Source organism: Ahaetulla prasina, chromosome 2, assembly GCF_028640845.1.
Source record: "Ahaetulla prasina isolate Xishuangbanna chromosome 2, ASM2864084v1, whole genome shotgun sequence".
Classification (NCBI taxonomy): domain Eukaryota; kingdom Metazoa; phylum Chordata; class Lepidosauria; order Squamata; family Colubridae; genus Ahaetulla; species Ahaetulla prasina.
The window spans coordinates 138,132,714-138,149,624 of record NC_080540.1 but is presented as its reverse complement, the minus strand read 5'-3'; the positions used below and the strand labels follow the sequence as shown (position 1 = coordinate 138,149,624).

Genomic DNA, 16,911 nt, shown 5'->3' with positions numbered 1-16,911 from the left:
CCCAAATGCTTTGGGTGGTGGCCTTGTTGCTCAGCTCAATATATCGAAACAATTTCAGCCTCGCTTCCTTTTCAATAATAATAATGATCATTGTTACTCTGCAAAATAATTATTTGGGGGGGAAAAACCCGATTCTGGGGGAAGCCAGCAATTGAGTATCTGAGCAAAATGAAATTGTTCCAAATGCGTTTAGCTGGGAGAGAAAAATCCCCACAATCTGGGAGAGATCTCTGAGGTTTTTTGGTTTTTTTTAGCAGCCTTCGGGTTGTAGCAGCGGCAGAGCGTTTTGATGGCTGCCGCTCTCCAGAGATCTTCGATGGGCTAAGAGAAGAATTTAGCACGGCAGAAGCTTCCTCACCCTTTTTGTTTTTTCCGACAAGGCCCGAGAGCAGTGCGCCGAAGCGTTTGAACTCTGCCGGATCTTCAGTTTCTTTCTTCGTCCATCTCTTGGAGAGTAGAGCATATTTCTAGAACGCGCAAAACCTCGGCGACTCGGTACAATTGACCAGAGAACCTACCGCTGGATTATTCTATCCCCCCCCCCACACCGTTCCCTTCCTTGCCCCAATTAAAACAAGGGAGGGGGGCGTAGCTCTCTGGAACCGAACCGTACAAATTTACACCGTCCTTTTGTTCCTTTGGAAGTCCGAGCTTGGCTATTGATTTTAAAGTAACGTACCCCGTTCTCTTCGGCGACGCGTCCTCCTCCTTGTAAAGAATCGTCTTTAGTTTCGGCAGCGCCGAAGGGAAGCCGAGGAAGATCGAAGGCAAGATCGTTCCTGATTTAGATGACTGGATCCGGAGGCTCTGCCGCTGCACATCAGCTTGGTTACCGGTTTGGAGAAGCGTTGGTTTGACTTTTCCTCTTTCGGCAATAGCAATTGCCAAAATGGATCCGGCCTTAGAACAAATCCTCTGCACGGTACGTGGTAGCAAAAGTGCTGTTTCTGGAACGCTGATGCTAAAACTTTCCCTTGACCTATAATCAGGATTTTTAATCGGCTGGTATATTTCAGTCTGGTGCAATTTCCTCCCCTTAAAATATGCAAATATTAAAAAAAACCATAAGGGGGAGGGGAGGTAAACCAATACATAATGTCCCCTTCATATTGATGTATCGAACTCAAACTTGCTGAAGTTGCTAATTTCGCTTTTGTCTTCCAGGCTTCAACTCTTCCACGACCCCCTCCCTCCAGTCCATTATTTTTTTACTGCTGCTTCTCTGGGAAGATTTTATACTGCTAAACAGGGTGGGTGGGAGGCGATAAGAATGTACGTTCTTCTTATAATTCCTCCCAACTGCAAAATATAAAATATTGGCAATATGTAGATGATTAAAATTTCGAGTAATAAAGAAATTCTTGTATTTTTGTACGTAGTGGTTCCATTTACTTACAATAGAAAGCTCTCCATATTTTTTTCCTCTTATTTTATGTAGGTGTGCATGCACACACACATGTGTATGTGTGCATGTGTAATCTTATCCGCTGTGCAAATATGTAGTCATTTAATACCTTGTTTTGTTATAGATTAAATCAAACACCAAGTAGTCGAGCAATGTTAAAGAGTTAAAAGCTTTATACCTAACCATTTAAAATAGTGTTCAGTAAATAAAAAAATATTGTTTCATTGTTCCAATCATGACACATTAAGGTAAGCAAATGTGTTTTCCCTTTCTCCCAGACTGTTAATCAGTAAGCATATTCAGTATGGAGTTACTTTCAGTATGGGTTGAATGGGCTGTGGAGCCTTCAAACGATGTTCTCTATAAGGACAGAAACATAGGATTAACTGCCTCACTGTAAAGGAAGAAAATAATTTGGGTACCCCTTGTTCCTCCTGTGGAAGCATTAGATCTCCATTGATAGCTCAGTGAGGTTTTTTAATATATATATATATACACGGGAGATGCACATTTTTTGTATTCAGAAGCTAGTGCGGATCTTTCAGTGCAGCACAAGTCTGAAAGGGGGGGAAAAAGGGGGGGTTGGTTTGAGATCTTTTTATCTCCCCTCCTTCCTCTTGGCCTAATGTTACACACATTGGGTCTAAGCCAGAAACCCCTTATGTGTAAATGGAATGAATGCACAGGAAGAACCTTACATAACTGTTTTGTCTAAGAATACAGTTGTAGAATTTAAACCCCTGCCCTTGAACGAGGAATGCAGGACTTTGCCACTCAAGTGTCTGCAGTGAAATATTTATTTCTGAGCTTGAGTAACTGAAGCCCAGCAAACTTTCCCCCTCATCTGGGGTCTGCGCAAGGAACGCGTTCTTTTGGATTGCATCAAGGCAACTGGTTTGTAAACTGGGAAGCCAGCAAACCAAACATAATCCCCATTCCTTCCACCGGGTACATATGTATGTAAAGCAAAGCATCACACTTAACATAGGAGCAAAGGAAAGAACACTCTCCTATCCCTAACATTTAACATTTTTAAAACCATCGATTTGAAGATTTAGTTGTCTAAATACCGCAGCAAATCATGGGAGAACAACGATCAGTTCAAAATTACGAATACCATAGCTGAACAAAACTATAGCATAATAAAATTTAGCACTTTTTCCTCCTCCAACCACCTCGCCGCCTCTCCCCGCCCCCAATTACATTGGAGGCACCGCTCCTGTTTTCATTTTACTGGCCTCGCTTTATCTGAATCTCTTCCCTGCCGCGGTAATAATAAAAAAAAAAGTACAAGGTCTGGAAGCGCCGCATTGTTTGCATTTTCTATTTTCCACGTAGATTTTTTTTTTGAAAAGAGTTCGATGTATCTGTTTTTAACTCTGGTGGTCGCCATGTAATCCGTAAGAACCAGTTGCTCCGTTCGACAAAGGAAAGGCAGGCGGCAAACAAGGGAGAGACGTAGAAGGCGGCGCGGGGTGTGTGGAGTTAGTTTCCACGGTCTCGAGGGGGTTCTTTGGGTGGGGGAACCCATCAGCGGGGCTTCTAGTACCAGGTCGCCGCTTCTCGCCCTCCGGTAGTGTTGCCCGCCGTTAATCCAATCCGTCCAGCGCCGACGGCTTCCTCACGCGCTTTATCTTCTCCCTTTGCCTTGCAGAGAATGAGGCCAGCTCGCCGGTGCCACGAGAAGCGGAGGCCTCTTGGAGGGATACGATTAGCCTCGTGTTGAGGGGAGCCCTCTTCCTTCCCCGCTCCTGCGGCCTGCAGATTTCCCTTTCCCGGGGAGAGGGCGAATCTTCGCCCGCTGCAAGGCCGTCCCGCAGCCCCCTTTCCTGCCGGGGGCTCCGGTCGTGGAAGCGCAGCCCCGGTATGGATGGCCGGGAGTTCGCACCTCCGCCTCCTCTCCTGGCCGAGCGGGGCCATCGCAACAGCTCCAGCCGCCTCGCTTCCGCCGGGCACAACTCGGTGCAGCACGGAGGACACTTCCAGCCCGGGAAATACTTCCCCTCGCCCATCTCCATGGCTACGCACACAGGTCAGTGCGGAGCGCCGGGGTGAAAGGAGCTGAGGGGATCTGAGGGGCCTTGGAGAGCTGCGGGGAGGCTCGGGCGCCCTGACTGCGGAGGGGCGAGGGAGGGGTCGCCAGCACCAAAGGAGGGACGCCCGATTGAGCTGCCCTTTTTTTTTCTTCCCCCAGAAAGAAAGAAAAGGAGTGTGTGTGTGTGAGTGATATTGCAGCAGATCGATCCTTTGCATCGGTTGCTGCGAAGGGAGAAATAAAAATAGGAACGGTTTTGCTTCTGTTTTCAAAATGCGCCCTTTTGCAACCTTATTTTAACGGCTTAGTGGTTTTATTTTATTTATTTTTTCCTTCGCTCTCCGACAATGCATTCACGGAGATTTTCTGAAAGTCTCCGCAAGCGGAGAATCCGTCCCGAGAAGACCTACATCCGCGGATCCCTCCCGCGCGTCTGTGAGCGAGGGAAAATCCCGCCTGCTCAGAGAGATTTCATAGGATCGGGAGATTGAGAGGAGGAGGGAACCGTGCTTCTTCCCCACTCTTTTCAGGGGGGCTGTGCGAAATGGGGTGTTTAGAAGTGCAACGGAGGTGACCCCTTTCTGACCCAGAATTCCCTGGACTCCCATAACTTGCTTTGGGATATGTGTGAATATTTTTTTGGCAAATCTGAACATTTCATTTTGGTAAGGAGCAAAATACTAAAGGCCCCATATCCCACTCGCGATATTTCTTTTTAGTGGGAGAGGGCTAAAATAAAGGCTGTTCCACCTTCCTTCCCCTACGACATGCCCCTTAATAGAAGGGAAAGCCCAAGAAAAGGGAAGGGAGTGAACCCCTCCTTCCTTCCTTCCTTCCTTCCTTCCTTCCTTCCTTCCTTCCTTCCTTTTTTCCTTTCTTTCTTTCTTCTTTTTTTGCATTAACCTCACAAAATTCTTTTGCACAAACAAGGCACTTTCTCCCCCCTCCTTGTTACTTGCTTGGGAAAGGTGAGCAACCCCCCCCCCTGCTCTTTCAGATTAGGGGTAGCTGTATGTGTGGGGTGAGCATTAACGGAGCTGGTGGTATAAGACTAGAAAATCCTGTTTCTATATAAAGCCCTGAAGTGTCAGGGTGAGAATGGGCTTTGCAGTGCATGTGTTAGTTTTAACAAGTGCTCTTGGTATCTTGCTGAAGACACAATGTTTGGCAAGAAAAATCAGGGAGGTGGTATGTGCCAGGTTCTTTAGAGATCGTCCATGGCATCCATTTTTAATCAATTAATTGCCTGGGACCGGGAGGGGGTGCAAAATAGCAGGTGTTGGCTGCAGAACATTAGTGAGAATGCATACACAAAATGGGACACACGTATGCTAAACCAGCTCAGGATTTCAAGTTGCCCATCCTTGGTTTAAAATCTTTTTGGAAGCAAGATCTTTGGAAACAAAAGGGGGTATTTCCAAAAGCGGAATGATGTATCTATCATTTAGAATAAGGTTTTATATATCAATATGCAAAAATCCAAACAATAGTAACAATTCACTCCCCACTCCACCCCCCATTCACCCCAAAGCTGGAATGGAAAAACTGTAATAAAAGTAATAGATGCTTTGAGAGGTTTTGAATGAGAGGTTTTGAAATTTACAAGTTTCTGGCTATGCTTCAGAATGTCTTCCATTCATTGTGTTTTCACAGAAGCTGAGGTAGGCTTGCTGTGTTTTGTTTTTTACTTTTTAAAAGACCTATCTGAAGCAAATAATTTGGCATTAGAAATATTTTATTTTATTTCCTCACGAATGTTTAACGTTTCCAGTGTAACTTAACTAGCTTCTCTATTTAATCCACTCACTATATGTATTTCTGCCCTTAAAGGTTTTTCTCATACGGTTGAGTTTTTCAAATTTTGTGGCCAGCTCTGAATATGTAGTATGTACCTTCATTTGGTGTACAGTTGTTTATGGGATATATATTTATGGAAGTATGGATTTAATCTTAGATTTACAAAACCACACACAGCCACTTAAGTTTTGTTTACAAGTTACTTTAAACATCAGAAGAGGAAAATGTGTGACAGTTTTTATTTTTCTCTAAACTCAGCAGTAGCAGCCATCGTTATTGCTAGCTTGACAAACTATGAATGGTAATAAAATTATATCTGCTTTAATGGGATTACAATTAGTATATGGATTAAAAAGAATAGCATGAGGTAAACCAGAATGGATAAAAATGATCAAACAGGAGTGCAGACATTTATTATTATTTTTTAAATGGCATATCCAGCTGCAAATTATTAATTAATTTTAGCATAATGAGATTTTTAAAAACTAACAAATGCAACAAGCTACACATACTTTGTGCTTTATTTGAAATGAATGAATCATAATTCTGTAGGGTTTTATCGGTTTTAATTTTTTTAATCTACCTTTCTTTTTACATACTTACCTGCCTCATACAAAATTGAAGATGCTCATTAGAGTGAAATCTTAAAAAAAAAACTGTTTGCATTCAGCAACAACAGAAAGGCATTTTAAAATGCAAACCTGGGCAAATTGGATGAGGAGTATGATTTGTGTCAATCACTCTGCTTTTCTTCCAGTCTGGATTCAACACGCCTTGTGCTTCGAAGCTATTTGAAATCCTTCTATTGATCTTTTTTATGCTTTCTATTTTTTTCTTCCACTATGTGTATTTTAAATATGAGTATTTTACTAAGCTCCTAATTAGAAATATTATTTTTAAAATTGTTGCTGTGATTGTTTTTTTAATATTTTTAGAACGTGCTTAGTTGAACACATTTTTCTTTTACATTAAAGAAGCAAACTGACAATAAATAGAATAAATTATTGATGATATCTTGACACTGATGCACAATTATAATACAGGAATGTCCTCTCCAGAACCAGAATTTGAAATATGTGAATACACAGACTAAGGTTATATGGAATTGCAGCCATTTTAAAATATTTTTCTATGCTTGTTGTTATATAAAGAGTGGCTGACTAATGTCTCCTAAACCTAATGGGTATAATCTGTGTAATTTAGATTAACATAAGGAAGAAATGCAGAAGGTCCTGATTCAAGAAAGTCATGATATATTAAAATATGCAAAGGATACTTGTTAAAGGAAATAGTTGGAAAGGACTTGTAACCTACACTGTGGATACCAACACACATTTTTAGGAAGTAAAAGAAGCAAAACACGTTAAAAGCGGAGCTCCAGAAGGCCAGATATAAAGCAAATCCACTGGGAAGAGATTGGAACGCAAAGTGCTCTACAAGAAAGGACTTAATTTTTACATGTTCCGAGACAAAATTCCACAAGGCATACGTTCATTGATCAAGCATGTATTCCAACAGTTTCTGCTCCTTGAATCCTCCCCTTATGGAGATAACTTGTACCCTCCCTGTCCTTACCCCTGAACAGTTTCTGTTTTAAAGCTGGCCATAGAGACATTGAATTTTTGAAGTTAGCTTTTAATGTTCAGCAAATTGTTTTTCTTATAGCAGAGTGCTGATAGTTTTATAATCCCACTGTAGAAATTTTATGGTAAAGTGCTGTTTTAGTAACCTTGTCACAAAAGGTGCAATTAAAATGTTTTGTCTCATTATTTTTTTGTGCATTAGATTTGTGTGCGTATGTGTGTGCGTGCACACACATGCGTCTCCCATACAGATGGTCCAAAGTCAAAGCTGTGAAAATTTTAAAGAAAGAAAGAAAAGGGGGGGGGATATTAGCAGTATTATTCATCATTATTCCTGCCTGAAGCTGTTTGAATTTTCTCATTGCTGTTGATTCTTTTATATGCAAGCAAGAACCTTACCAAAGAAAGATAGTAGAAGAAAAACCTAAAAACTATTCTATCTCACTGACTGTGTATATACACATTGTTAAGGGTGGGGTTTTTTTGGTAGTAAATAGGAAGTGTTTGAGATAACTTGCCCATCTACTAGTTAAACAATTGTGCCATCCCAGATAACTAAAAAAGAGAAAAAGTAATAACTGTTCAGAAAGGACATAGTTTGGTAAGCAAAGGTCTCAGACATTTTCTTTGAATGAAAATGGACACAGTAATTCTAGGTTTGGGGGGTAGGGAGCTTTGGAAAGAATACTAGAATTTCAAGTAGATTTAATTTATCATTAAATGGAATAAGGGGGACAGTTGGAATGGAATGAGAGAGGAAGGCTCTAAAAAGGATTCTCTCTCCCCATTCCAAATTATCACTTCTTCTCCCATGGCCCCCACATTTTAAAAAAAATAAATTTTAATAAATACTTCATTATGACACCAATCTGTTTCTGTAACATGGTTGTCATCACTGAATAGGTGCAAAAGGAGTTAATATTCAAAGGTGTATTCTAAAGACTCTTAACCATCTTTACTTATAAATGACAAGTGGCATGAGACATGAAAGGCAATGCAGAGATAACAACTAGAAACTGCCAGTGCTGATCTTTTGCACAAGAATGAGAAGGTGCACATGGTTACACAAGGCAGTTGTGGTTGTACATGAGTGAGTGTGGGCGCACGTGCAAACACAGAAATTAAAGTTCATTTTTGAAATGTACATTAGTCCACTGGGAATTGCTCCACTACCTTGTCTAATTATTCATATAAAACATTTTTTTGCCACAGTAGCAACTAATCTGTAGTGTGCTAATTTAGGGATATAGCTGTATTTCCACGTGCAAAGCAATTGTTCTAGTGCAAAATTTACATGACTGCATCTTCAAAACAGACCTAATCCTGAGCAGAGGCTGCTCAACATATGCAGATCCAAATCAAGGAAGACTTGTTTAAAATAACAAGCAGAAGCCTAAAAATATCATTTCAGAAAATCACACTTTCTTTTATATTAAAAAAAGAAAGAAATGCCAATCCTAGAACAGAAAGATCTAAAAATATTCAAGGCTTTGGCAAGGTTCACAAAGTTAAGTAAATTACATAAGGGCCATTCATGGGAAAGATTCTACTTACTTCTTACAGAAATATTGTTCAAGTTAATAAAAATTGTAGTTTACTAGCCACCAAGCTATTCATGACTTTTCATGAGTCTAAATTTAATTGGTCAGCCTTCTGGAGTCCATCATTTTCTGCTGGATTAATAGATTTGTATTGAAGTTTGTGACATAGAGCAGAACAACAATAACAACAAAAATCAACAATCTCAAACCAGAATCATGAAATAGCATATTTCTGGACCAACATGATTGTGAGGGGAAGAAGCCCTTCCTTCCTCCCTCCCTCCCTCCTTCTATTTTCTTCACTTCAGCCACACAAATCTGCCTTGCTTGTTGAGTGCTTTGGAAAGTAAGATTTGTTGTGAAATGTAGAAATATAAGGGGTACTAGGAATGCTGGCACACAATTCAGATATTCCAAGCCCTTTAGAACACAGCGCAGTTATTTTAATTTGATAAATGATCGGGCACCTTTAAGAGTGTGTTTGAACAATCAAGATACACTTCAGCAAGTTGATAGGATGTATGCTGTCAACTTGCATATGCCATTAACGCAGACTGCACGCATAAATAATGTGAAAGCACAGCATCTCTCCTTACCCTTCATTTCTCTATGCTATACCCATTCACAAAAATGTCCCTTGCACATTAAACCAGGGGTTTCAGAGCCAAGAATCAACATTTTTCTTTTCCTCCATTTTAAGAACAGACTTTTCAAGATGGGTGCTTTTAAAACCGGAAAGTATTGAGATTATTGAATATACCAAATTGATTCTATGGATTGCCCTTGTGTAGGTGTACACCTGTGCGCATGCGTATGTGCATACATGCACGCATGAGAAAAAGAGGGCAGTCCTGTTAGTTGTGAGTGCTGCTTCCCTATTATTTTAGTTTTACCATGTCACACGGCTGCATTCTCGTCAATGTTTTGCCTTTGATATGTAAAACAAGGTGGTAGAATGGCTTGTGCAATGTGTAGGGGAGACTCATTTAAAGTGTGGCTTGTAATAGTTAATTAGATTAACAGAATTAATACCAATAATTCCCAATAAGTAATAAAATAAAACCATCAGTAAGTTTTGACTTAAGAGTGGCCATTAGAAAGGGCAACTGTGGTAATCCTGGAATTCTCTGTGTGTGTGCGTGCAAGAGAGAGAGAAAACTCTTGAGGAGAAGTGTTGAAAATATTGCACAGGAGACAAAAATCTATCTGCCTTGGACAAGAAAAAGTCTGTTGTTGGCAGAATTCCATTTATGTAATAAGGATATACCTACTGGTACTTAGAGGAGCTTCAAGTCATTCAGTCACTGGAGGATGCAAAATTGCATACCTTTCTTAGCTTTGTTCATTGTTGATGTGTACTTCATGGGTTATCACAAAACATACATTTTTTCCCTTACACTCGTACACATGAATGCATAGAACATTATCGGACTCAGGAGTGCAAATTGGCATCTGAATTATAACTCTTCTGAGTGTATATATGTGTGTGTGTATAAATGAAACTCTTGAGTTTCTATTTCAGTGATATATTAACCACTTAATTGATTTCAGACCAGAGATGTGAATATTGGATCAAAGTGAAATTAGACGAACTGGTCAGAATCGCCCATATAACTTGATTGTATACCTATAGATGGTTGTCATCATGCTCTGTTTCATACTTGGAGAACATTAAAAATAAACAAGTCTGAATACAGTAGTTTGAGGATTCTTACCTCAGTAATATTATTTAAGTTGTTTACTCATCTAGTCATTTCCCACTACAATCAAAATCCCTAATTCTCCCTCACTCAAAAATAAACCTTACTTATTTTGAATTGAATTACTTTAATTTGTGAGTTATTGATTTGCGTAATACCTAAGAAATTTCCATTAATGTTGATGCATCAGATCATATTATCAGAGAGTACTGTACATTGGGCTGGTACAGTTTGTAGATAGGCTGGTATATAGATGATATTTATAGTGTTCCTCTGCTGATAGAATGCTCTGATTTTGGCAATGGAAGAGAGGTACCTTTTTTTTTGGGGGGGGGGTGATTCTCCCTGCAGCCATTCAGCTGCAAAAGCCAGCATACAAAAGTCTTCTATAAGTCAGGGGATACCAACTGGATGCAAGCCAGAAAGATGAACATTAGGACTCTGGGCTAAACAGCAAAGAATCCTCCCAGTGAAAGATCTATTTAAGCCAAACACAAAAATCTTGCATATCATAGTTTCAGACTTTGCAGATGGAGGTAAAATTCAAGGCTTGCATATGGCTGTAATCATAAATGCTGAGAACATTAACATATAGCAACGGGTATACTCCTGAGAAGTTTAGGGCCAATATAACTTTTCTCCTGATATTTTTCCTTCAAAAAGTTTGTAAAAATAGCGAACAAGACACTTTTTATGCTTCCAGATCTACAGGGCCAAGTTTTGATTATTCTTTTAAAACAGTTGAAATAGCTGATGCGTCTAATTAGAATGTCATAGTAATAGCACATACTAGTACTAAAGCCTTTGAGCAATTAAAATTCTTTCAAGTGACTAAAAAGGGCTATTACAGCAAGCCCACAATCACCTTTTAGACAGAGGGGTATCATATAATGACAGAAGCCTTGAGGCTGTTAAACTTTAGTTGGGATAAATTAACAAAATTTACTATAGATTTCTTCTGATACTCTTATAGAGGCGTCTGCTTTTACTCTAGAATGTCATTTCAATGCTCTGTATGATCATATCAGTAAGAAAGATCAGGATAATGGCAGAGTCCTAGGAATTGGACATTTAATACACAAAGTGGCCCGAATGAATTTTATCCCTTTTATGTATTTTCATTTGGGCAGTAAAGAGAACGTCTCCATTTTCAAAGCTGAGGCTCAGGACTGTTAAATCTCACAGTAGATGGTATATCACTCCATTTTAACAAAACTTTTATCCTTGATAAGCTATCTATTTTAACAAAACTCTTATCCTTAAATTTGGATGTCCTCCAGAGTGCACAGATAAATGGGATGCTACTGTTCATAATACCATGTACAGTAAGTCCTCTTATTCTGCATATTCAACAATGCTTTCTGTTCAGTGTAATAATAAATAATACTCTTGGATAAAGCAGCAAATTGCTTTGCTGAGAAGAGGCTTGCATAAGAAGCAATGGGAGTTTTGCATAGGCAATCTCCCGTGTAAGCATATTGGTGAACAAGGAGGAGATCAGGTCAGCGCTATTTTGGCTAAACCTTCCTGGTAAATTGTTTATTTCTTTTTGCCTGTTGGATGGTTGCATTCAGGGCCAAAGTTCCTACTGATTCCCCTTCAATGGACTGAATTCCAGACTGGAATTAGAAGATCCTGAAATGGATAGTGAGGTGATGATGTTATAAGAAATCTGACAGGACCGAAACTGGTGGGACTACATCCTGCTCTGAAATACTGAGAGGCATAGTTGTGACTTTTAATTTTAGAAGACTTTGAACAGCAGCAGAGGGTCCTTGTCCCTAGGGACAAGTGGCGGCTCAGGGAGGTAGGATCCCTTTATCTCTCTTTTATAGTGCAGTGCAGTACAGTTGTGTCTCCAATGCAAGGCCATTGAACATGGTAAAAGGAAACAAAAGCAGTTTTGGGTGGGAGTGAATAGACCTTGAGCTAAGCTGTATTTAAACTTTAAAAAAAAAACCTTTTAAGATTTCAATTTAGCTGTAAGAGAAGCATGGGCTGAAATGTGCATACACGCAGAGTTAAAACCAGCTAGCTGCAGTGTGAGATGATCACCCATCGTTGTTTATGGAGCATGCTTGGAGTTTCAGTTAGCTATTTATCATCCTGGCTAGGAGCTTTCCCCCAAAAACACACTCATCTATTTTTCCCTTCTTCTATTTTTGTCCCATACGGATATCTGCCTGCCTCTTGCGGTAAAACAGTTTCCCCAGAAAAATAATTGTGTACTTCACTCCCCCCCTCCCCCCACCCCGCCAAAAAAGAGAGAAAATAGATGTGTGCGAAAGTTAAAACAGATTTGAGATTTTACTTGTCTTCTCCTTATTAGTAGCACTTCTTCTGAAGATTGTAAAAAGGATGAGAGTAAGAGTGGTTGAGGGAGGGAAAGGCACATGTCAGACTGAAGGAAAGCAGAACACTGAGAAAACAGAAACCTTGTAGAATTACACATGTGTAATTTTGTTAGTTTTATTATTCAGATCTGGGACATTTTGCTGTTTGCTTGCTTCTGCTAGGTTAGTGGGATAGGTAGGAATAATTTTGGGTCATCTTTTATGTGCTCATTGCTATCTTCTAAAATTTGGTTGAAGATAAAGCCTATGGCTTTGTTCCAAAAAAGCCATTAATTTAGCAACAGGCAGCTGAGATGATCAAGGTTTTGTTGTAAAATGGAGTCATCATTATAATGAAAGTCCAAGCAGCTGCATTTGATCTACAATAGAGGCTGGAGAAGGTAAATTTGGACCTGTTGGTAGATCTCTGGGTCGTTGTGAAAAGCATTTCAGGCTCCCAATTTAACAGTAGTAATTAAAAAAAGGAAGGAAGAATATTTTGGACAACAGGAGATTGAACTTTGTGTGAAAAGACATGACCTCCATTGGGTTTAAGCACTTGAATCAGAGTTCTGGGTGAAGAATTTTCTCATTCAAATAAACGTCCCAAAGATGCTTTTTTCAAAAGGCAACTGGATTTTCTTGGTTTCTTTTTTATTTTCCTTTGAAAATGTTTTGCTTCTCACCCAAGAAGCTTTTTCACTTTGCTTCTTGGATGAGAAGCAAAATGTTTTCAAAGGAAAAAAAAAAAGCCCCAAGAAAGTTCAGTTGCCTTTTAGAAAAAGTACCTTTGGGACTACTATGACCTGGATGATTTAGAATCTCCATAGACATTCAAATGCCTTTGCACCAGAATCTGCTTAATGGACTTAGTGTCCAGATTTTTTCAACAGTACAGTTTCCTAACATTTTGAGGTGGAGAAACCCATGAAATCTAAAGCTGACACTTCTCAGTTTTAATAAAATGTGTCCCCCCCTCCAACCCACCTTCATTTGTGATGTACCTGACTTACTTTGCAACTTAAAGGCCTCCCCTATGAAAAGTGCAGCATTTATCCAGCAAAATGTTTCCCCTCCCTGCCTTAAGCCTATCTGTTATCTGAAGCAGTATGTTTGCCTACAGTGGAGAAACAGTGAAGCAGAATAAGCAATACTTTATTAAAATGTTTATAATAAGCAATTGTTAATTTAATAACATATACTTTCATGTTGCTTCTGAAACATTCCATTGCTTGTTAAATAAAGGAAAGGAAGGTAGCTCTGGTATTACAAGTTGGTTTCATTAAAAACGTGTGATGGGTGAGGGGAGATGAGTTACTCCTATTACTCTTGGGTAAAAATTATTAACTTCTGCAGCTGCACATTCTTAATATAAGTGGGGCATGTAGAAGCTTCTTTGCGGTGATTAAAGGGGTGAAAATATGGAACGAGAGCATACATCTCAATTGTTGAAATCCATCTGATGGAAGTTTGCTTGTTTGTTTGTTTGTTTATGCCATTTATCCCCTCTTCAATTCTTATGGACTCTAGGTGGCTCAGACATATTAAAATAATAATAAACACCTGCCTATCCCAAGTCCTTGGGAAAGACTCAATGGGTGGACAAAAATGCCCACTCCAGTCTGAACATCTGGCTGAATGTGCGATGAACCATAATAATGCATTATGTTAAATCATTAAAATAAAAACATAGAGGTGCTTGAAACTTCATAGTCAGCTGAAAATTCCAGGTGGTCTTCAAGGCCAATCCCAACTAGAGCAAATTACAGTAATTGAAGTGGGCAGTGATGAAGTCATGAGCAAATATCCTCTGTGCATTCTGCTCTAAATAAGAACCAGGTAAGGAATTTAACATGAACAAGCAGTGCTTGAGGGAAATAGCAGGCAGACTTCTTCACCCTGAGTTGCCCTAGGCATTTTACCCAACAGCTTCCACTACTCTTAATACTTGCTTATATTTTCACATGACGGCTTATTGGGAATTGTAGACCCAAAATATTTGCTGCAACCTAGGTTGTGATGAAGTCTGATCTAGGGATTGCTATCTATTATCTGGGATAATTAATTGGAAGTGCCACTTTCAGAGGCAGTATCCCCAGTACATTAAACATGAGAGATAAGAACTGAATTTCTCCTAGTTGCCTTGCTTCTTCCCAGAGCTTTTAGGAGACAAAATATTGGGTCTAACAGGTTAGGTTTCAAACTCAACTTTGTCAGCTGCAATTGAAAAATCACTTATTCCACCAAGAATACATCAGAGTTAAGTTGAAGGGACCATAGCTTTAAAAGGAACAAACGCCAACTAACTTTAAAAGGAAGACTCTTTTTTTTGAAATCGTATTCATTTTAAGCAAATTTTATGAATAGGCCCTGAGAAGTGGCAGACCATGTCATGTGCATAACCAGAAAGAAGTTATTGCCACCCCAAAGGTTTTTTTCCCTGTAGTCCAAGCAGCAGTGACAGATAATTTCTCAAAACAATGCCATATCCCAGGGCTATGCTTGCACATGAAGAGGCCTGAGGATTGGAGGTTTATATTACTACAAGGCTAGTTGAGTACTAAAAACCCGGAAGGAGCCTGAGTTAGATAAATGCTCTGGCAAAAGAGAGACAGAACACAACACAACACAATAGTCTCGCCTAAACACTGGGGATATCTGCCTTCTGCAACACTTCTGAAGTGGTGTTCAGATGCAACTTCACATTGTGTGGGTCTTGTTTGTTATTGTGAGAAGATAGACACAGATGCATTCATGCACCCAGTGAGGCAGTGAAAGAGCCCATGTGCAGTGTGGTGATAGTCTAATTAAATATTAAAACGTCCTGGTATTGCAGCATTTTTAAAATGTACTTTTCAGAAGCATATTTATGACAGCTCATTTCTGTGAGGGCTGACTCAGCTGTCTCCTGAAAACGGGTGAACTCATCTCTGGCAGGCAGATTTCCCTTGATCCTTCTCTGCGCTGAGGGGGAAGAGAAGTAGAGGGAGAGGTGTGAGGAATGGGCTCCTGAAGTATTTTGCCAGGGCCTCTGATAGATGTCTGCATACACAAGATACCTTCTTCCATGCTGAGCAACAATAAAAAGCTTGTATGCAAAAGATACTCTGTGGGAATGGCTTTGATAGGATATGGTTATGATGCTCCCATTCAGTGAAGTATAAGCTCCAGATTCTTCTGAGCATGCCTGGTGTTTACCACATAGGCTTCCAGGGGTATTGGTAGCACCAATACTCTCGATACTAACTGCTTAGGAACAAGAATGAAGTATGCCATTATTATAATTTGCAATGTTCTCGCTGACTACCTAAGGAAACCAGACATTGGAGCAAAATGACTGTTTTATTAAGGAGAGCTTATGTCCTAAAATTTCACAAAAATAAATGAATAATGCCCATTGGGCTTCTTAATCTCCTACTCCCTTTTTTGATGGACAATGCAGTTGAGGATATTTCCATGGCTAAAAAAGAGTTAGATAACCCAACATCTAGCTTCTGATTATTCCGAAATTAAATGTAGAGCTGAGAGTACTGTGGTGTCTTAGCCTGATGACTTGATATCCACATCAGAGCTTAATTTCAAAAGATTGTGCTTAAAATGGTGCCGTTCAAACTGATGCAAATATGTTAATAGTAAAACGTGTATTTTAAGAAATAAATATCCACATACATTGAAGAAGTAGCAAGTTGCAACATATTTGATATATTAACTGGCTTAATATGTACCTTAAAAGAAAACTCATCAAGATTCAGGATTCAGTCCTGTGCATAGTCAGCTTCCCCTGGTGACAGTTAGCATCAGGCAGAAAAAGTGACTTCTAGGATAAGATTCCCAATCTGTCTCACTATCTCTCTTTTTCCTTGAATATTTTAAGGGATGGTTTTAGATACTCTGCTTTTTGTCTATTCATCTTTTGATATAAAATGAAAATGGGGGGAAAAAAACAGGGATAATATTCTATGCGATTGTATGTTTGTGATTGGGTTATTTTGCTTTTATTTTGTTTGCTACTTCTTAATTTTTATCTCCTTCGCTCTTTTTATAATAAAGCACGTTATTTGCTTTTTTCCACCTATTCCATTCTGCAAAAGACACAAGCATCTGATGTTTGCATCTTTTGCAAATCATAAATTTACAGACATACAAGAAAAGGCATTATTTTCAAGGGGATGGGTTGCCGGCTCACCAGGATCAGCTGAAGTTGCCCAGATTGTTGAGTTAGGATCTGCTTTTTTTCTAAGTTTCTTCTTAAATTTATAAATCGGAAATAGGCAAACATTATTTGATTCATACTTCGTAGTGTTTGAAGGACATGCTCAGTTTTGAATGAATATAGGATGCCAATTGTTGGTACGTGCCTGATCAGAGTTTTGGGGACATGCATATATGTGCCCGCAGCAAACAGGTAAATTCTACTCACTTCACTTACATACACCTACTTTGTTATATCCTTAAAACAAAAAGAAAGAAAATAAACAGAATATATTGAATATAATTTTTTATTGGCCAAATGTGAT

At 39.4% G+C, this 16,911-nt stretch overlaps 1 protein-coding gene across 10 annotated transcripts in view; it reads left to right on the top strand.

Moving 5' to 3' along the window:
• Nucleotides 1-16,911, top strand: part of BAHCC1 (BAH domain and coiled-coil containing 1) — a 129,837-nt gene that overhangs the window by 18,326 nt on the left and 94,600 nt on the right. For 3 of the 10 annotated variants that reach the window (XM_058166665.1, XM_058166667.1, XM_058166666.1), the window contains exon 2: nucleotides 3,060-3,437. In XM_058166665.1, the coding sequence (XP_058022648.1) occupies nucleotides 3,272-3,437 (166 nt within the window). In that variant the 5' untranslated portion in view covers nucleotides 3,060-3,271. Of the gene's footprint in view, nucleotides 1-380; nucleotides 923-1,164; nucleotides 1,251-3,059; nucleotides 3,438-16,911 lie in introns of those variants that run through there. The other 7 variants (XM_058166664.1, XM_058166663.1, XM_058166662.1 and 4 more) reach the window with 4 other exon arrangements.